Source organism: Heterodontus francisci, chromosome 1 (genome assembly GCF_036365525.1).
Source record: "Heterodontus francisci isolate sHetFra1 chromosome 1, sHetFra1.hap1, whole genome shotgun sequence".
Classification (NCBI taxonomy): Eukaryota; Metazoa; Chordata; class Chondrichthyes; order Heterodontiformes; family Heterodontidae; genus Heterodontus; species Heterodontus francisci.
In genome coordinates this window covers 79,659,349-79,681,753 of record NC_090371.1, presented here as the reverse complement: position 1 = coordinate 79,681,753, position 22,405 = coordinate 79,659,349, and the positions used below count along the sequence as shown (strand labels likewise).

The following is a 22,405-nucleotide window of genomic DNA, read 5'->3' as shown; positions in this document are numbered from 1 at the left end:
GTGAAACATGAATTGCCTTTAACAAATTCATGCTGGATTTCCTTCAATAATCTACATTTGTCCAAGTGACTATTAATTTTGTCCTCAATTCTCATTTCTAAAATCTTTCCCGTCACCGAGGTTAAACTGACTGGCTGCAGTTGCTTGTCTTGTCCTTACACCCTTTTTTGAACAAGGGTGTAACATTTGCAGTTCTCCAGGCCTCTGGCACCACCCTTGTATCTAAAGGAGGATTGAAAGATTATGGCCAATGCCTCTGCAATTTCCACCCTTACTTTCCTAAGTATCCTTGGATGCATCTCATCCTGTCCTAGTGACTTAACGACTTTAAGTACAGCCAGTCTTTCCTAGATCCCTAAAGGACCTCATCCCTCTTTATACCTATGTCATTGGTACCAGAATGGACCACGACTGCTGGCTATTCACCCTCCCACTTCAGAGTGCTCTGCAGCCGCTCCGTGGCATCCTTGACCCTGGCACCAGGGAGACAACATCCTGGATTCATGTCTACAGTCACAGAACTGTCTATTCCACTAACTGCAGAATCCACTATCCCTATTGCTTTTCCAGCAACTCAACAAGGCTCCTTCAGCAGAACCTTCCAAACCTGCGACCTCTACCATCTAGAAGGACAAGGGCAGTAGATACATGGGAAGACCACCACCTGCAAGTTCCCCTCCAAGCCACTCACCATCCTGACTTGGAACTGTTTTGCCGTTACTTCACTGTCGCTGGGTCAAACTCCTGGAACTCCCTTCCTGACAGCACTGTGGGTGTACCAATACCTCAAGGACTGCAGCGGTTCAAGAAGGCAGCTCACCACCACCTTCGCAAGGGCTAGTAGAGATGGCAATAAATGCTGGCCTAGTCAGCGATGTCCACATCCCATGAAAGAATAAGAAATATCTTCCTTCTGTCCCCCTGTACAGCTGAGCCATCTGTGGTGCTGTGGGCTAGACTTTAGCTGCACACCCCAGTGAGCTCAGCACTTTGTCAGCTGTGGCTCAGTTGGTAGCACTCTCACCTCTATATTACAAGGTTCTGAGTTCAAGTTCCACTCCAGGGTTTGAGTGCAAAAATCAAGGCTGACACTCCAGAGCAGTGCTGAGGGAGTAATAAAAGCAGAAAGTGCTTGAAATACTCAGCAGATCTGGCATCATCTGTGGATAGAGCAGTAGAGTTAACATTTCAGCACCTTCCCATGCAATTGCAGGAGGTGTTACACCTGTTCCTTTACTTCCTCTCTCCTCACCACCCAAGACCTCAAATGCTCCTTCCAGATGCAGCAGCGATTTACATGTACTTCTTTCAATTTACTATATTATATTCGCTGCTCACATTGTGGTCTCCTTTACACTGGGAAAACCAAACACAGATTGGGTGACCGCTTTGCAGAACACCTCCGCTCAATCCACAAGCATGACCCCGAGCTTCCGGTTGCTTGCCATTTTAATTCACCACCTTGCTCTCACATCCACATTTCTGTCCTCGGTCTGTTGCAGCGTTCCAGTGAAGCTCAACGCAAACTTGAGGAACAGCACCTCATCTTCTGATTTGGTACTTATGGGCTCAATGTTGAATTCAACAATTTCATGCCATGACCCCATTTTGATTGTGTTTTTCTTTGCTATGTGCTGGTCTTAAACTTGTTTTTCATGTTTTTGCTTTCAGACAAAGCTGTTCATTATTCTGCCATTAACACTGTTGCCTTTTATTCCATGACAGACGTTCCCTTTTGTTCTTCTTTCCCCTCCCCCTTTCACTTGCTCAAAACCGATGATATTTTTAACCATTGCCAGTTCTGATGAAAGGTCACAGACCTGAAATCTTAACTCTGTTTTTCTCTCCACTGATGCTGCCTGACCTGTTGAGTATTTCCAGCACTTTCTCTTTTTATTGTTACTTCAGGCAGTCTGAATACTTTATTAAAGCAATCGAATCATAATTGTGAGCCCAGTGAGGCCATAAAAGAGTACTGCAATCCACGATTAATCAAAGTTGCATATGTTTCTCTATTAGTTATATTGTCAATGTGTTCACTTAATTTATTTAGGTTTGAAAATTTTTCAATGGAGTAATTAAAATTGTGACTGTATTTTTACATTTACTTCAGGAAAGTGTGTGGAATGTTCAAGTGCCCTGCTTCAAGAAAGAATGCTTGGCCAAACCTTAATGCTTGAAGAAGACAAAGAGAAATCTGAGCCATTAATTATTGCATGGTAATGAATGGCATAAGTGACATGATATTGGCTTGGAGTTTGTAGTAAGAATAACGGTGAGATTATCAGGATTCATCGTTATTAAGGAGGAAATTGGACAGCAACCTATGTGCAGTTAAGCACAGAAATCAGGAAGTTGCAGTCTGATTTTCCCTGCTCCTTCACATGCTTCGCTTTAACAGCATCTCAGCAAGAGGTTCAGCATTCATATACATGAAGGGTGTGAAATTGCATTGCTTACCCACAAGATACCCACTGAACACGCCAGGAGCAAAAAGTGTTTGAGGATGAAGAAACACCATCACTCGCTCTGGCATTTGTAACCACCAGCTCAGATACTGGCCTTGCGCAAACTTTAGAGGATAGCTTAGAGGCAGGATCTGCACGTGGTGAGACACCAGGCAACAGCTAGCCAGAGGGCAAGGTTGCACATGAGTTCTGCTGCAAAAGACTCAGATGAGGGCTTTGATGGGGCGACATACAGGAAAAGGATGATGGGTATGCACAATGAAATGCTTGATGCATTGGCTGGTATACCAGAAAGCCTCTTGGCACTGTAAACAAGCATGGAGGGGTCTGGCACCAACCTTGCACAGGGCTTTGTGCGGAGTCTGGTGCTCATTGTTTCTGGCGTAGAAGTGGTGGCTAACTCCATTACCACACTTGCAAACCCAACCAGGATGCAGTGTCTGATGGTCAATGTCTCAGCTTCTATTGCAGCACAAGCAGAGGCCATGCAACATCTAAGTGCTGTGATGGAATCCATGCAAGCCCTGCAGGTCACTAGGCTTGCTGAGGTGCTGCTCTGGGGGAGTGGCAGAGCATGAACCTGTTGGCCTTTCTCAGAATGACAGGATTCATAATCCTACCACTACCAGTCTGTCAGTGCACTTGCTGCTGCCTGTCAGCCAGCAAGACCAGTCTGCTGCCATCCATGCCAAGGTGGTGCAGTGCAAAGTGGGCCTTCTAGGGCCAGAGCTGTGCGAGGTCATCCTGCAAGGCTCATCTGCAGTCTCTGCCACTGAAAGTCAGCAGCCTTATGCCAGCCGTACTGCAGCCACTGGGATACCACTGCAGAGGAGCACAACACTCGGAAAAGGCACACATGCTTGCACAGGTCTCAGATCCCCTGCAGAGTCCGCTGCACTGTTTAGGATATCCGATTACCTCAATTTGCCATGTAAATGCCCACAAAAAGTCTGTGGGCAGCTGTAAGTGCAATAAGTGAATGAATGAATTGATTTATATCATTGATGTATGTAATAACACCATGGGAGATTTTATGCTCTCCCTCACAGCGAGTTTGGAGGCAAGGAGAGCATTTAATCAGGTGATTGTGGTGGGTGGGGAGCCGCCAACTTCCCACCTCCACCTCAATTAGGTCTTGGCGGGAAGGCCCGTGGACGGCCTGCCCAATTAAGAGCCTCATCCCGCCTCGGCTGATATAAGCCCAGCAGCAGGCGGGCCTGTCGCCATGTGTGGAGGATGCTGAGCAAACCCCTGCTGAGAGCCAACCCCTCCCTTGCTGCTGACCACCCTACAGCCCCCCCCTTCCCCACAACCCCCCCCTTCCCCACAACCCCCCCCCTTCCCCACAACCCCCCCTTCCCCACAACCCCCACCCCGTGAAACCCTTCCCACCATGACTCACCTGTGGCCTGGGTCTCACGACAACACTAGGCCTCAGGTGGGTGCATTACCGACAGCAGCCACCGCCTCTGCAAAGGCACTGCTTAGTAAAAGAGCTTACGGCCTCTGATTGGCTGGTAGCTCTCAGAAGGCGGGACTTCTGTCAGCGAGGTTCTTAATCCCGGGCAGGCCCACCGCTGCACACTTAAGTGTCTTATTGGCGCATAATGCAGCAGGCCTTCCCCAAAGGAGGTGACGAGGGGCTCTTGCTGCTTCCTCAGCCGGTGGCCAAGATCCCCATCGCCTACATAAAATCCTCCCCCATGAGTTTAAAGCTAAGTTGGTTAAACATATTTTTGTGAATATATCTGCTTGGATTTTCTATTTCAGCACTGCTGGCACATGCTGAGTGTGCAAAAGAAAAAATTATGACCCCAGCCTGTGATTTTCTGACTATGGAGAGCCTGCACTACCAGGAGGGTATAGTTACAGTGTGACAAGCTTATGTAGACAGTTTTCATTATAAGCATTGACATAGAAATATACAATAGAAAAAGTTGACATGACTATGTATAAACATTGCACTGCTCATGCTGAGTCAGAAGATTCACTGCTTTATAATAGTAGTATTGGAGATAACTGATTAACAGTGACTGAATGTGTCAAAATCAGTTTCATAGAATCATGGAATCATAAAATGACACAGCACAGAAACAAGCCATTCAGTCCATAATTTGTATTAAATAGTATTCTGGAGTTTTTATTGGTGTTTTGAAGATCAAATTCCAGAACTATTTACATTATTCTGTGAAAACTGGACCTGAGTGATATAATTATGTACAAAATTTCTAATCCTTACAATTTTGAAAGAAGGCAATATACAGCAATAATCTTTTTGGTTCTTTCATTGGATATGGGCATTGCTGGCAGTGCCAGCATTTGTTGCCCATCCCTAATTTCCCTTGAGAAGGTGGTGGTGAGCTGCTTTCTTAATCTTTTGCAGTCCTTGTGATGTAGGTACACCCACAGTGCTGTTAGGGAGGGAGTTCCAGGACTTTGATATGGCGACAGTGAAGGAATGGCAATACTTTTCCAAGTCAGGATGGTGTGTGGTTTTAAGGGAAACTTGCAGGTGGTGGTGTTCCCATGCATCTGCTGCTCTTGTCCTAGGTGCTGGAGGTTATGGGTTTGGAAGGTGCTGTCGAAGGGGCTTTGGCGAGTTGCTGTATTTTGGTAGCAATGGGGACAGTACTGAGCTTTGGTTGTATTGGGGAATGGGCCTGTGGATTGGCACAATTGATCTTGGGGTTCTGGAGTTTGACACTTCTTTAGTGGAACCACTGGATTGATAATTGTAAAGATTCAATAAAAGATGGGCAATCTGCTGCAGCAGATTATCACCCTTGTGAAGGTGAAAACCTAACCCTCTGTGCCCGATGGCTGCTAGTCAAAAAATGCAAACATTCTAATTGCTATTGACAAACCCAAGCAGATGATAATTCAGGCTTTTCTAATTGTGCAGATAATGGAGGTGATAAGGAACGATAATTGAAGGATGTTTATTTCAAAATTCACCGAACTTGAGGATTTTTTATAAAATTGAATATTCTTACGCAGTCAACAACAAATACATAATTTAGATTCTGAGTGTATTAGCTGAGTCATAAAAAGGTCAGGCAGTAAAATAAATAGATTTTTTTTAAAGTATTAATTTAGATGATGATTTAAAACATGCGATACATGTGACATAGAAAGTCAACCTCAAACATCTCATTATGTGTCTTCGTGAAAAAGCTCTGTGATGTGAGACACTCATTACCTGTTCTTATTTAAATGCTAATTATTTTTTGTTGCAGCTCAGTGGCAGAACAGCTGAAGTGGGGTGAAACAGTACAAGCAGAGGCATTTGACAGTGTCACAATTTATTTCAGCGATATTGTTGGATTCACTTCAATGTCTGCAGAAAGCACACCACTGCAGGTAATATGCTGTTAATTGGAGTCTATTAATTTTTCAACTTTCTGTATTGGTACTAACATAACATTTCATTCTGATTTCTATAACTGGTATTACATTCTTGTATGATTATAAACATCAATGTGAATCAAAGTCTAATTGGCACCAGAAAGGACCTGCACTACCTGAAGGAGCCAATATTAGACTTGCAACAAATACCAGCATATTGTACTGTTTACCATTTTTAAAGTTATCTCCTATAAATTATTTTCATTATTGGTGAAATTAGACACCTTTGGACAAACAAAAAAGACTTTCCACTGTTTTCTGATTAAACACTCAAAGCTAATGTTGTTAATGTGTGCAAATAATAAATATTCATTAGTTAGGCCTGTTCCCGGAGAAGGAAGGAAAAGGTGTCATATAGTCTTCCAACAATTCAAATCATTTTGCCATAATTAAAAACTTAACAAAACAGTAACTTCCATATCCCGTTAGTAGCATTTTGATTAGCCAACAAATTCAGATAAATTCTATGCTCTTTGAATTCATGTTGGGGTAGGTTTTCAACTTGCTGCCCAGGCAATAACCGGGAATACAGATTGTCCGCTCGTTATAGAAATCGTCTGATTATCATTACCAGTGAAATCAGTGGGAATCAAAAATCAGGTGGTTTCTATTATGTGGGGCCATTTGCAACATCAATTGTATACCTGGGCAGCAAGCTGAAGATCTAACTTACTGTTTCACAGGAGTGAAGTATGGAGTTTATTCCATAGGTATAAGAGATGTAAGTCTATCTTGTGCCTATCAAAGCATTAGTGATTGCCAGAAACTGATCTTGTTTCATGTTTTACAGTAGTGAATTAAATGCCAAGAGCAACTTCTTTCCATAAACCATTACTTGGAAACATATTTAAATTTATGTTCATCTTAAGTCATGGAACAACAAATTTGTTCTAGTTCCATGATTCACCAGTGAAGGTAGGAGTTAGGACCAAGTTTGATTTTAATCCTTAACTTAAATCCATATCTGGTGTTGGAGAGAAATGGCAGGTAGTGCATGTTATATAACACGTCATTGATTCATTCCTCATTCTAACAAACTTCATAAAATGCAGATGCATACAACATAAATTAATTCATAATGAAATTAGTTAATAAGCGGCTTGCATTCTTGGCAAAAACAACAATGCTGCCTTCGTAAATAACTAGAAACATTTTCTGAAAATTAATGAATAAGGTGCAATGATACTTTAAAAAATTCTTTCATGGGATATGGCATCGCTGGCAAGGCCAGCATTTGTTGCGCATCCCTAATTGCCATTTACAACTGGATGGCTTGCTAGGCTATTTCAGGGGCAGTTAAGAGTCAACCACATTGCTGTGGGTCTGGATTTACATGTAGGCCAGACCAGATAAAGACATCAGATTTCCTTTCCTAAAGGACATTAGTGAACCAGATGTTTTTTTATGACAATGATAGTTTCATGGCACTATTACTGAGACTAGCTTTCAATTCCAGATTTTTATTAATTAATTGAATTGTGAGATGGGATCCTAGACAACTTGGATCACAGGGTACAAATTAGTCAGCTGATGGGTAGGGGAACAGTGCCTAAGACAGACAACCATGTTCTGGAGACAAGTAATAGTTAGACTCTGGGGAACTCGTAAGGTGGAAAATCTACAATGAGAAATATATATTTAATTGTTAAAAACAACAGAAAGAGGTATGTTACAGACCATCAAGTCTTCATAAGAAGAAGGACAATTTGCTTTATGAAGCAATATAAATGCTATGTAGGAACAGCAAAGTTATTTTAATGGGAGACTTCAATCAACAAATGTAAAGCAGGAATACCCAAGCAGTTTACAGACAGCATTGGTAAATATAACGCATGACTGCTTCTGGGCACAGTGTGCCAAGGTAGCTGTGAGAGACAGTACTCAACTTGACCTGATATTTAATAAAATCAAAATACTGCGGATGCTGGAAATCTGAAATAAAAACAAGAAATGCTGGAACCACTCAGCAGGTCTGGCAGTATCTGTGGAAAGAGAAGAAGAGTTAACGTTTCGGGTCAGTGACCCTTCTTCGGAACCAGCAAATATTAGAAATGTCAAAGGTTATAAGCAAGTGAGCCGAGGGTGGGGCAAGAGATAACAAAGGAGAAGCTGTAGATTGGACAAGGCCACAAAGCTGACCAAGAGGTCATGGAGCAAAGGCAAACAATATGTTAATGGTGTGTTGAAAGACAAAGCATTAGTACAGATAGGGTGTTAACGGACTGAAGATTGAACAGCTGCAAGTACAAATATGGAAAAAAACAGTGGGTAAGCAAACTGAACAAATTACAATGAAATGAAATGAACAAAAGAAAAAAAATTGTAAAAAATGTAAAAAAGAAAAAAGAAAAAATAACTAAAAATAAAAGTAAAATGGGGGGCCGTCATGCTCTAAAATTATTGAACTCAATGTTCAGTCCAGCAGGCTGTAATGTGCCTAATCGGAAAATGAGATGCTGTTCCTCGAGCTTGCATTGATGTTCAGTGGAACACTGCAGCAAGCCCAGGATAGAGGTGTGAGCATGAGAACAGGGGGGAGTGTTGAAATGGCAAGCAACCGGCAGCTCAGGATCCTGCTTGCGGACTGAACGAAGGTGTTCCGCAAAGCGGTCACCCAGTCTGCGTTTGGTCTCCCCAATGTAGAGGAGACCACATTGTGAGCAGCGAATACAGTATACTACATTGAAAACAGTACAAGTAAATTGCTGCTTCACCTGAAAGAAGTGTTTGGGGCTGGGATAGTGAGGAGAGAGGAGGTAAATGGGCAGGTGTTACACCTCCTGCGATTGCAGGGGAAGGTGCCATGGGACGGGGACAAGGTGGTGGGTGTAATGGAGGAGTGGACCAGGGTATCGCGGAGGGAATGATCCCTTCGGAATGCTGACAGGGGAAGGGAGGGGAAGATGCGTTTGGTAGTGGCATCACGCTAGAGGTGGGGGAAATGGCGGAGGATGATCCTTTGGATATGGAGGCTGATGGGGTGGAAAGTGAGGACAAGGGGAACCCTGTCACGGTTCTGGGAGGAAGGGGAAGGGGTGAGGGTAGAGGTGCGGGAAATGGTCCAGACACGGTTGAGTGCCCTGTCAACAACAGTGGGGGGGAATCCTCGGTTGAGGAAAAAGGAGGTCATATCAGAAGCACCATCCTGGAAGGTAGCATTATCAGAGCAGATGCGTCGGAGACGGAGAAACTGGGAGAATGGAATGGAGTCCTTACAGGAGGCAGGGTGTGAAGAAGTGTAGTCAAGGTAGCTGTGGGAGTCTTATAATGGATATTAGTAGACAGCCTATCCCCAGAGATGGAGACAGAGAAGTCGAGGAAGGGAAGTGTCAGAGATGGACCATGAAAAGGTGAGAGAAGGGTGGAAATTGGAAGCAAAGTTGATAAAGTTTTCCAGTTCGGGGGCAGGAGCAGGAAACGGCACCGATACAGTCATCAATGTACCGGAAAAAGAGTTGGGAGAGGGGGCCTGAGTAGGACTGGAACAAAGAATGCTCGACATATCCCACAAAAAGACAGGCATAACTAGGACCCATGCGGGTACCCATAGCAACACCTTTTACTTGAAGGAAGTGAGCGGAGTTGAAGGAGAAGTTGTTCAATGTGAGAACAAGTTCAGCCAGGCGGAGGAGGGTGGTGGTGGATGGGGACTAGGTGGGCCTCTGTCCAAGGAAGAAGCGGAGAGCCCTTAAAGCATCCTGGTGGGGGATGGAGGTGTAGAGCGATTGGACGTCCGTAGTGAAGAGGAGACGGTTGGGACCAGGAAACTGGAAATTGTCAAAATGACGTAGGGCGTCAGAAGAGTCATGGATGTAGGTGGGAAGAGACTGGACCAGCGGAAAAAAGATAGAGTCAAGATAGGAAGAAATAAATTCAGTGGGGCAGGAGCAGGCTGACACAATGGGTCTGCCGGGACAGTCCCGTTTGTGGATTTTGGGAAGGAGGTAGAAGCGGGCTGTTCGGGGTTGCGGGACTATGAGGTTGGAAGCCGTAGACGGAAGATCTCCAGAGGAGATGAGGTCAGTGACAGTCCTTTGGACAGTGGCTTGATGTTCGGTGGTGGGGTCATGGTCCAGAGGGAGGAAGGAAGAAGTGTCTGTGAGTTAGCGTTCAGCTTCTGCAAGGTAGAGGTCGGTATGCCATACAACAACAGCTCCACCCTTGTCTGCAGGTTTGATGACCATGTCGGTGAGTATCCTACCGTAATATCTTTTCCTTGTAAAGTTTGCTTTACTTTGCTATTATCAGAAGTTATTGTCTCTAACAATTTCTTGGTTTTTTTCTTTTGTTTTTTGCTGAATTGTTTCAAAAATCAGTTTTTAAGGAGAGTTTTTCTTCTTGCAGGTTGTGACCTTGTTGAATGATCTTTATACCTGTTTTGACGCTATTATTGACAATTTTGATGTCTACAAGGTATGCAAAATATATTTTAAGCAGCAGCAATATGCCCTGCCATCACTCAGTTTAATGATACAGTTATGCAAACAAACATAATGGGAGAAGTTTGCTGTATATATGTGTTTACATTATGTGCAGCAGTCTACTTAAAGCACTAGTTAATGTTTGGGGATTAGTTTTTGCTCATGTGATAGTTGTTTATAAATGATTTAGTTTTGTTTAGAAATGTCAGCTACTAATTAAATATTCTGATAGTTGTACAGTTTTCAAACTGAAAAAAATCAGACATATAAAGTAGTTAATAAATGCCAAAAAGAATGAGCCATGTGAAAAAACAGTCCACAAAGAAAATTGAGAAAAAGTGATCACCACACGAACATATGTGGAGACATTTAGGCAAAGAAGAATCCACCCGCTATGCCAGGGGTGTCCAACCTTTTCGCATGGGGGGACCACATTACAATTTTTGCCCTACAAAGGGGGCAGGGGAGAAAATTTCAGAAAGATAAAGGCATGAAAAAATTATCACACTATTAATCAAAGAAATAAATGTGCATTTTTGTGAAGAAGCTTTAAATAAGAGGACTAATTTATTGACTTACTTTCTCATCACTATGTTGAACAATGATTGAGTAACATACATGGCATTGCTTTTGCTTGCATATGTACTCAATCTCTGCCTGTGCACTTGTTGTAGCGATGTGGAGGATTCCGATTACATGTTCATCTGTCAGGAGTGATGTTGATATCTTTCACTCCCCTCTCTTTCCTGTCTCTGCGCCTATCTTTCTCTTTTCTTTCTATGTCTCTGTGACTCTCGCCCCTCTCTCTCTCTCTGCTCCCTCTCTGTGTGACTCACCCCTCTCTCTCTGACTCTCCCCACTTCTCTCTCTCCCTGCTCTCTTTCTGTGCATCTCTCTCGCTCCCCGCTCCACACTCGGTCTGTGCACTCACCATAAATGCGGATATTAGAAACAGGCTATGAACGCCGCCTTTCCGTTGGACTCAGCCATGTGTGGGAGCAGGGTCCTGACAAACCGGCAGCTGCCTGCTGAAGTACCTGACATTCCAGCAGCGCTGGGTTTGACCCCGGAGCGACCACCGTAGCTGGCGCTTAGAGCTAAAGCAGAGCTAAGTTTGAAATTCCAATTCAAGGACAAAGCAGTCAAGGGCAGAAACCTTGTAGCGAGGAGGAGGAACGGCCAGGTACAGTTCACATCCAAGTGCCGGATGGAAACCTGTAGCGGGCCGGATTCTGGCCCATGGGCCATATGTTGGACAGTCCTGCGCTATACATTAGTACAAGTGTACATATTAAATTAGCTGAGTTGGTGTCGTAGTCATCTGACTAAACAGAATCATACAACACAGAAGGAGGCCATTCAACCCATTATGCCTGTGCCAGCTCTTTGAAAGGCAATCCAATTAGTCACACTCCCTTGCTCTTTCCCCTTAGCCCTGCAAAATTCTTTTAAAATATTTATTGAATTTTCTTTTGCTTCCGCCATTCTTTCAGGCAGTACATTCCAAATCATAAAACTTGCTATGTATAAACAAAACTCCATCTCCTGCTGGTTATTTTGCCAATATCTTAAATCTGTGTCCTCTGCTTACTGTACCTCCTGCCAGTGGAAACAGTGGGCTGAATTTTATTCGCGCGCTATGCTCCACGGCGGCGTGCTTTCAACTCTGCGGCCTTCTGATATGGAAGGGCCGCCGAGCAGCCCCCGTGATATTACACACGGCGGCACAGTGGCGCAGTGGTTAGCACTGCAGCCTCACAGCTCCAGGGACCCGGGTTCGATTCCGGGTACTGCCTGTGTGGAGTTTGCAAGTTCTCCCTGTGTCTGCGTGGGTTTTCTCCGGGTGCTCCGGTTTCCTCCCACAAGCCAAAAGACTTGCAGGTTGACAGGTAAATTGGCCATTATAAATTGTCACTAGTATAGGTAGGTGGTACGGAAATATAGGGACGGTGGGGATGTTTGGTAGGAATATGGGATTAGTGTAGGATTAGTATAAAAAATGGGTGGTTGATGTTCGGCACAGACTCGGTGGGCCGAAGGGCCTGTTTCAGTGCTGTATCTCTAATCTAATCTAATCTAAAAAAATAGACGGGGTGTAGCAACTGCCATGATGACGTAGAGGGGGCAGCCTCCGCGTCCCAGGCAACGGCGCCTGGCGCCACCGTGCAAGCGCCAGTGCCATTTTTAAAGGGCTGCAAGCCGTGGGAGAAATTTTAATTTTTAAAGGAATATTGTCAAGGGTTATTAAATAAAAATTAGACACATAATGGAGGCCCTTTCCCATCCCCCGCCTCAATGTTTTTAACAGGACATTCGCAGAAAAAGAAACTTTATTACCAACCCGCACACCCGCACTTCCTCCCCAACCTCTTTACATCTGCCCTTCAACGCCTTCCCACCATCCCCACATCCCATCAAAAGTGTTTTCCCCACTCCTCCACCCCTCCTGCCTTGAAAATTTTATTCCCCCCCCACCCCAACCAGGATCTTGCCTCGGATCTCCATGCAGAGTTCCGAAGGCGTGCGGAGCACAAATGGCGGCCGTAATATTGGCGTGGGACGGCCCTGCCTGCAGGTAAGTTTATTTACATATGATTCATATTAATTTGCGTTTGCTGATGAAGGGCCTGCCACCAGGTGGCAGGGGGGCAGTGCTGCACTGAGGTCCCCCAGCCGCCAATAATATGCGGCGGGCCCTTTTCGACATCGCAGGTTGAAGCGGGCCTCTCCCAACAGAATTTTACCAGCCCCCACGCTGCAACCCACTGCGCCGAGGGGCCGGTAAAATTCAGCCCAGTTTGTCAAGTGCTCTTATGATATTTCTTAAGGTGCTGAAACCTATATGGTTTATTACAGTCAGGTTACATCCATAATGACAATCTCTCCAGAAGTAGCTTCCTGGTGATTTTTTTAAATCTTCGATCATGCATAGCAAATTAGATGGGATTAGTTTCCAAGGTGACAGGGTTGGGTCAGATCCAACAGTCACACCTGAAGCTACTCTAATACCATTTGCCACAAATACAGATGGTGAGCAATTAGTGCTGCCCGATTTATGCTCCAGGTGATGATGCAATTCTCCGGTCTGGTGAACTTCACTTCTACACAGTGAAGTGCAAAGATCTGATTGCTATCAAAATGTATACCTAGATCATGCTGTATGTTAATCAATTTGGTCTGGAATTAGGAACAAATATATGCAAGTCAAATAGTGCCACAGCAAAACCAATGTTGTGCGTGCTTGCTGCTGGTTCATTGTGAATGTGAACTGACCAGGGACTCGAATTATTTCACTGGACATTAGTTGATCTCCAATGCAGCAGAAGTTGGTTTCAGTAACCACTGACTAAGGAAAGAAAGCAAAATTCAGCCATGGTTTCTGCTCCTGATTAGTATACAATAATCCTTGCTGGGTGGTGTAGTTGTTGGTGAAGATAGAATTGGATTTAATGCAATTTTTTGTGCATGGTTGAACACCCTGCTGGAAATCACTGTGCTGGATTTTATTATCGCAGTGGGGATCCCATTGATGGGCCAGAAATTGGGATGGGGGTGGCGGTGACCCCACTTCTGGGGTCTGTGGGACCCAAGGCTGCACCTTATCAGTGACAACCAAGCCCAGGACAGCCCAGGAGGGCCACCAGCTCAGTAGCATCAGCAGCACCACTAAGAGCGGTGCCCACTGCTGGGATGCTCCTGGAAGAAGATGCCATCGATGGACAGCGTCCTCACAACCAGGTAAGTGGGGTCTGAGGGTGCTGGGTCCAGTAAGGCGGGCCCTGGTGAGGGTGGAGGATGTTGGTGAGGGTAGGCAGTGCCGTTGCCGTGAATGGGGGGGCATTGCCACAGGGGGCACCTCCATGGGCCAAATCGTGCCCGAATAGAAAGGGCTCCCCTGAGCCCACTGGAAGACCATTTTCCCATGTGGCGGAGGGCACCCTTGCCATGAGTAAAATGCCAGCAGTGACAGGAAGAGGTCCTTTAATTGGCCACTTAAGTGGCTCGATTGACCTCTGGATGTAAGGGCCGTCCGTCACCTTCCCCGCTGCTCGCAAGGTGGCATGGCAGCAGGAAGACATCAGGCACTCCAACACCCGCCTCTCTCACCCATTTTATCGGCCCCCTGCCTCACAGCCCATCACCGGAGAGCTAGTAAAATTCAGCCCACTGTCTACGGACAATGGGGGAAATTTTATGCTCTCCCCTGCAGCGGGTTTGGAGATGGGGAAAACATAAAATTGAGTGAGATTATGGCGCGGGGGTGGGGGTGGGGGTTCCCACTGCCATCCCGCCTCCACCAGAATTTACTCCGGGGCTGGAAGGCCTGTGAATGGCCTACCCATCCTGCCACCAATTGAGGCCCTTATTTGGAAAATGAATTCCCAATTAAGAGCCTCATACCACCGCCACCACAATTAGCCATGCAGCAGGCAACCATGTCCAAAGGAAGCATGGCACGAAAAACCGTGTGGGCTGTTTCCCTGTTCCGGGGGCATGGAGGTGGTGGTGGGGGTCCCTCGTTAACAGCCACTTGGTGCCTGAACAAGGGGCCCAGCATTGGGAAGGGCTGGGGCTGCTGAGAGCCACCCCCCTGCCCTTGCTAGCAACCCCCCCTATACACTCCTCTCCTGCAACCCCTACCCCACCAGATGCCTCCTGCTCTGACCTACCTGTGTCCTGGGTCCAGCGCCACTCCTGGGCCTCCGGTAGTTGCTCCCCTGGCAGCAGCCACCGCTTCTGCAGTGATGGCGCTCAGTGGAAGAGCTGCCAGCCTCTGATTGCCTGGCAGCTTTCCGATGGCAGGACTTCCGGTGACGTGGTCCTTGATCCCATGGAAGGCCCACCGGTGTCCACTTAAGTGCTTGACTGACATTAGATTCGGCGGCCTTCTGGAGAAGAGGCGACGCAAACTTTTCAGTGTCACTTTGTCTGGATGGCGAAACCTCCGTCACAAGCATAAAATCCCGGCAAACCATAAGGAATGCGACTTGGGGAAGGTGTTGCAGGGCTATAGCAATGACAGAGCTATACCCTAGCATGAGTTATTATCTTCACTGGTAGTATGGAGAAAATTGTTGTTCAATTAACTTAATTTTGCTGGATTTGTCAAAAGAAAAACAAAAAAAAAGCCTTTGTATATTTCATGTCTCAGAAATACCAATAATACTTTCAGTTCCTTCTTTGAAATGTATTGACTTGTTATGTGACATCATTACACAATCACAACATCAATAATATCTACTACTTAACATCTTGTAATATTATTAAAGAAATTACCAACCCACAGGAAACCACAATACAGTGCAAGTGACCATATTTTAGCTGTTCACATTGATTCTCCAGGGTTTCTGTCAGTTCAGAGCAATTGAACTGTAGTGGTTTACAGTACAGAAGGAGTCCATTCAGCCCATCAGCTGCTGCTCCACTAAAAAAAAAGCTAATCACAATTCCCTATGCTCTCTTAAAGTCCTTGAATCCCTCAAAAACGTATCTATTTTTCCCTAAAAGGTACGTTACTCTTCACCTCAACCACTCCCTGTGGCAAAGCAGACTGAATGGGGTGAATGACCTCATTGTGTGCTGGACTACTGTATAATTCGATGACTCCAGTACTGTAAGGGGATTTTTATAGAATATGCATGATGAAAATGACAATCTTTGGTCCATCCTTTGTTACCCATCTCCCAGGAAATTGTTGGTGTCGAGGTCGGGGAATGGCATGGATGGGGGAAGTGGTGTGTGGAAGTTACGCCATGGTAATATGGGCAGGCTTGATAGACCAGTTGGTCGATTTCTGTCTTTCAGTTTTGTAGTTTATGATTATTATAAAATTATGAGAAGTTTTAATACAATAAATAGAGAGTGATTATTCTGATTGGGGAGAGATTAACAAGGGATTGTTCCTAAGAGAGAGAGTTTACAAGAAATTATTTGCAGAGGGGGTTGCAGGAACAGGAAAATGCTTTGCCACAGGAAGTTGTTGGGTGGAATCTTTTCACTTTAGTCCCTGCTGGAACAGCGGGACCATTTTCAGGTCAGGAACGTGACTTACTGATTTGTGCACCCGGCCATTCCTCTTTCCCAGAGCAAACAAATTACTATCTCATCTTAGGGATCCCCGACCAATCAAGAAGGACGGGGAGGATGATACTCCTAAAGCAGCAATGAAGGATCGCTGTTTAAAGGGGCGCTGGCAGGGCTCACAATGGCAGCAGTGTTTGCAGGAAACAATCCAGTGTGAGAGAGGAAAGACCTGCAGCATGGATGGAAGATGTGGAAAGGTTACCCCCTCCCCCCCACCCCCCACCGGTCAAAGACTTGTCCCTGGAGGTGATGATTCATGCAGTGAGGGCACGGATAGAAGTCCTCTTCCCTGAGGACAGCAGTAGGTGGCCAACCAATCTCACCAAGCAGGTGTGGCTGCAAGTTGTTGAGGCTGTCAGTAGCTGAAGTAGCTGAACTGAGGACCTAGATCCAGTGCTGGAAAAGGTTTAATGACCTCATGAGGTCTGGAAGGTGAGTGTCCTGCAACTCTCAGCTGGTATCCATCACTCTCTCACTTCCCTAGCATTCTCCTGTACAGCACTCCTCTGACAACACACATTGCTGTCAAACACACTCCTTTCTCTCCAGCTGCCTCCTCAAAGCTTCATCTCAACAGGCAGCACTAACACTCACTCACAACCTATTGCTCTCTTGCTCCCTTCCTCACTCTCCTCAATGTTTACCCTCCATCCTCAGCAATCAACTTGTTAATTCCTCACATCCCTAACTCTCTGCCTTTTCACACTGCAGGAGAAGAGAGCCCACAACTCCAGGGAGAGACAGAAAATCGGGGAATCGGAGAATCGGGGACAGTCATGGCCATCCTGACCGCAATGGAGGTGGACGCACTGGAGATCAGCAGGGTGGCACCAGCGCAGGCCGTTGCTGATGGAGAGATGGGGGTGGTCGAGAGACCTGGTGACAATATTAGCTATTACATTGTCACTTGGCTCTTAACTGTCAACAATAAATTAATATCATGATCTGCACTACGCTAGCTTGGAACCCTATTTCGCCTAAGTTCAGCACTAACTCATGTATTTCATCTCCAACACGTGCATTATTGGTGCTGGTGGAGAGGTTGAGGGAGGAGGCCAAGGAGTCCTCAGAGGAGGACCAGCACTCTGAAGATACACTGTCACATGACTCCTGTGCACCCTCCACCAATGCAGATACACACCCCTCGGTGGGTCCAGCTTCTCAGTTAGATAGGGTGGCACATGGTGAGGAGCATATCAGATGTGAGCAGGAGCAGGTGGTCGAGACAGGGACAGCAATGAAGCGACCCCATTGGAGGGCACATCACACTCCAAGCTTTGTTCAGCTGGACACAGATGCTGGCCCTCTAGGATCACACACTACACAGGTTCTTGTGGAGCAGCAATGGGAAATGTGTGTGCTTCTGTCAGAATTTCCAGAGGCATTGTGTATTCTTGCACAGAAAATGGAGGAGTCCATCTCTAGCATGAATACTATGATGTCTCAAGGATTTGCGCTGATGACCACGTCCATTGAAGGAGTGACTAACATCATGGAGAGGCAGATGCAGCAGATCATCGAGTGGATGCTGGTCCCCACCAATGGCTTGCACACGATGGCTGCCAGCTTACACGGCATCGATCAAAGCATCGCCTAGAAGGCTGACTGCTACATCACACGCAGCCAAGTGATCTCCTGCTCTTGGTTATCAGGGAAGATAGAGAAAGGACTGATGGCAGTGGGGGCTCTTCTCAATGCGCCCCTAATTCACGCCTCTATCCTCCCCCATTTGACAGACCCGCAGAAGCTGCCTAGTGCCCATGGTAACCGAGCCTGTCCCTGTACAGGTGCAGGAGGGGCTGTCATTGGTGGGGCCCTCACAGACTGCAAAACCCAGAGGATATCACCACTGGCATCTCATCTGTCAGAGCAAGGGAATGAGCAGCCTGACTCTGGCTCTGCTGAAGCTACAGGATAGCACTGCATAGAAATGATGGAAAGTGTACAAGGAAAAAGTCTTAATTGCACAAAGGGAATCACTTGGGTGCTGTTACTGTTTGTTACATTGTTACTGTTCCATTGCTGCTCTTTCTTTGAAATAAAGAATGAGTTTCATGTGAACTATTCATTGTCATGGCCTCTGCTTGTTAGATCCCACATTGATCCTGGTCAGTTTCATTCTGGTGAATGACATGAGCCACCTTAATGAGGAAGTAAGGCTGTGAATGTGATGGGTGACTGGGTGTCTGTAGGGAGCAGGTTTGCTGCTGGTAGGAGAGGCGTGGGGTGGTTGTTTGCACAGAGATCATAATGAGAAGCTTTCAATGCTCCAAGCACACTTCTCAAATGAAGCATGTCTGGTAGGGGTGATCGCGGGCTTTTCTCCCAGGCAGGTCTGCGGCTGCTGGCACCAATGGCACAGTAGGATGCTCCTTCTCTGGGTGCTCTCCACCTTCCTCTGGCACCAGCTCCAGTCCTCTCTGCAGTGCCGTGTTGTGCAGGGTACAGCACAGCCCTGGACACCCTTGCTGAGGAATACCGAGGGTGCCTCCAGATCAGTCAAAGCAGCAGAAGATCATTTTCAGCAAGTCAACGACTTGCTCTATTGTCACTTGTTGTACCACTCCTGTGCCACTGTGGTGGAGTTCCTCACTGGGGTCATCAGCCAGGCCTTGAGTGGTTGCCTTCTGTCCCCCAGAAACCAACCACTGATGTAGCCTGTTGGAGAGAAGAGCTGCAGAACCTGAGACTGCTAGAGGATGAATGAGTCATGGCAGCTCCTTGGATACTTGGTACATACTTGCATTATTCTCTTGTGTTGGTCACATAACAGCTGCACATTAAGGGAGTCGAAGCCCTTCCTATTAATAAATACACCTGGCTCTTCTGACAGCACCTTCATTGCTACATGGGTGCCCTATGACCCCCTGCACCTGTGAAAATCCTGTGAGGTCAGCAAAACTGACAGCCATCTGGGTTTTACTGACCTCATCCTTCTTAAAGTTATTACAGTTGGAAGCCCTCTCAAAAAATGCATTGGTGACCTGCCTGGTTCTGTTATGAGCTGCAGACCACGAGATCCTACATATATCAACAGTTGATCCCTGTAAGGACCCGGATGTGAAAATATTCAGGCCTGTGGTCACCTGTACAGTCAGGGGCAGTGGGTGGCCACCTACTCCTCTTGGGTAGAGGTCTTCTTCCAAGAGGTTGCAAAGGTCTGCGATGACCTGCTGCGAGAGCCTGAGCCTCCGGAGGCACCGCTGTTTCAGAGGTTGAGAAAGCTGACCCTTGGCTTATAGACCCTGTGCTGAGGATATCGCCTCCTTCGAGGTGTAGCCCTGTGTCCATCCCCTCTATTCTGGCCAGCTGACTGTGGTAGTGGAGAAGGCAGGTGCTGCTGCTCTTGCTCATGGACTTGCTGCCCCTGTCACTGTGGCTGGGGCTGCTGAGCTGGAGCATGCTGCACCTCCTCCTCAGAAGTCCAACAAACTACAGAATATGTAGACCCCATGTTGCAGGAAAGTTTCACAGGCGATAAAGTGAGATTACCCTCAGTGATATCCAAGGCACTTGATATAAGTTGCACCAAGTTTATATCTGCAATGAAATCAGTGATTTAAGGCTGAAAGAACTGCCCCTGTCAGCACAAGCCTTTCATGAAGGCTAACCACAGGCTTGCTGGTTTCATCCTTTATACTCTCACTCTATGATGAATGCTGCTGTACACTCACCTTCTCCAACCTGGAGAGCTGCAGTCAAGATCTGGAACTCGTGCTGTTGGAAAAGAAGGATTCCATGATTAAATTGGCTCTTATGAAGTGATTTAAAACTTTAACCCCTATAGGGACTGAACCAAATCAGAAGTACATCCCTATGAATCTCCCCTAATTAAGTTCAAACCAGACAAATTCTTGTAGACACTTATAGGGTCCAAAGTATTGAACTAGCTTTCCCTCAAAGAAAAAAAAACTAACAGAGAATATTACCATCTTTCAGATAGCCTATTTTTAATAATTATGGCTAAACCATAAATATCCCAGATATTATAAGGAGCTGGGAAACTCAATACGTATCTCTCCGCTTAAAAAGACACAGAGAGGAGGTTCTTGTAGTTGTATACAGAATACTACATGAGACAATTTATTAACTTTTATATATTTATTAAAGAGTTGAACATGCAATACACTATTAAGTTGAAAAGTATATCACAATGTCAAATATTACTAAGAGATGTAGCACATAATGCTATTTCTAATATAGAATCCAAAAGTTTAACCCTGATAATGTTACAGCAAAATATCTTAGATATTGGGGTGGCACAGTGGCACAGTGGTTAGCACTGCAGCCTCACAGTTCCAGAGACCTGGGTTCAGTTCTGGGTACTGCCTGTGTGGAGTTTGCAAGTTCTCCCTGTGACTGTGTGGGTTTCCACCGAGTGCTCTGGTTTCATCCCACAGCCAAAGACTTGCAGGTTGATAGGTAAATTGGCCATTGTAAATTGCTCCTAGTGTAGGTAGGTGGTAGGAGAATGGTGGGGATGTAGTAGGGAATATGGGATTCATGTCGGATTAGTATAAATGGATGGTTGTTGGTCAGCACAGACTCTGTGGGCCAAAGGGCCTGTTTCAGTGCTGTATCTCCAACTAACAAAAAAAAATCCATCAAAATTTAAAGTAAACTTAAATTCCCCGGGTAAGTCATAGGGTGAGAAGTATTGTTCGAAGAATTCAACACTTCTAATTCTTTGCTTCCATTTCTAAGGTGTCATATAACCTCTTAGCATATAGGTGTTACCTTTCTGTGTATGTTTTTCTTCCTTTTAAAATCCACTTAATGTTTTGCTGGAAATCCTCTGTTCTTGAAGTTATGAGCATTTATCTGGTTTGTGTTTACTTGACCTCTTGTTCCTGTAAGTCTATTCCATTTATTGTTTTATTATCTATAATTGCCTTTTTCTGGTACCTTAAAGCAACCTTTTGAGCTGATCTGTCTGCATCAACAATCCATAAACTAATTAAGTTTATTGCGACCTCTTACCGATGTCACACAGGATCTTTCAATATGTGTGTTTATCTTCCAAATCCCTGACAACAGAAATTCTAGTCTAACAGGGACCTTGAACAGGGACTCTACGTTCTTAAAGGGGAATGTCAGTCAATCTTGAAAACTGATCATTTATTCAATCTTTAATTCTAAAAGGTATAATATGTTAACTATATCTAAATGCTACCTAATTAAGCCTATTATACCTATATTCCATCACACTTACTTACCTTTTTAAATTACCTCAGTTCCCCGCTGGACTCACAACTCACCCTGGGGGAAATCAGAAGAGGGTGACATCATGTCGGGATCCTGACCTGATATCAATTTCCAAAACATAACCACCCAGGCCGCTCCAGAACCCACCTCCACTTGGCTGGGAAAATTCTGCCCATTGAGGCTGATACCATTGCACCTTTAAAAGAAAATTTGAAAATTTTTGAGGCATTCAAGATCTTTGGAAGATCGTGGGGCGGTGCAATTAGTTTTTTATTGTTTTAGCAGAGAGCAAGATGATGGGCTGATTGGACTATGAACATACAATACAAACATATGAATTAGGAGCAGGAGTAGACTCCTTCTGTATTGTGAATCTCTACAGTTCAATGACCCTGAATTGGGAGAAGCCCTGGAGAAACAGTGTAAATAGCTGAAAATGGCCATTTGCACTATATTGTCTGGGAGTTCTGCTCTCTGTCAAAGTTGCAACTAGTGATCAGGATAATCCCAATCGACCTTCAGGGCCAGAGGTTCTACATTAACTGTAATGCTGCAGTTTACTGCATTAATAGAAAATAAGAAATCTCACATGTTAAGTAGTTCCAATTAACACAGTGTTTGTTCTCTCACTATCAGGTAGAAACAATTGGAGATGCCTATATGGTTGTGTCTGGGCTCCCAGTACGGAATGGTAAACTCCACGCACGAGAGACCGCCAGAATGTCCTTAGCGTTACTGGAAGCAGTGAAATCATTTAAAATACGACACAGGCCCAATGACCAGCTGAAGCTAAGAATAGGAATACACACTGGTAAATTACCT

The 22,405-nt window shown here is 45.4% G+C and overlaps 1 protein-coding gene across 1 annotated transcript in view; it reads left to right on the top strand.

The window, feature by feature from the left end:
- The window catches only part of npr2 (natriuretic peptide receptor 2), a 244,287-nt gene that overhangs the window by 187,005 nt on the left and 34,877 nt on the right, over positions 1-22,405 (top strand). Inside the window, exons 17-19 of the mRNA XM_068032500.1 lie at positions 5,705-5,828; positions 10,218-10,286; positions 22,220-22,394. Of these exons, the coding sequence (XP_067888601.1) occupies positions 5,705-5,828; positions 10,218-10,286; positions 22,220-22,394 (368 nt within the window). The remainder of the gene's footprint in view (positions 1-5,704; positions 5,829-10,217; positions 10,287-22,219; positions 22,395-22,405) is intronic.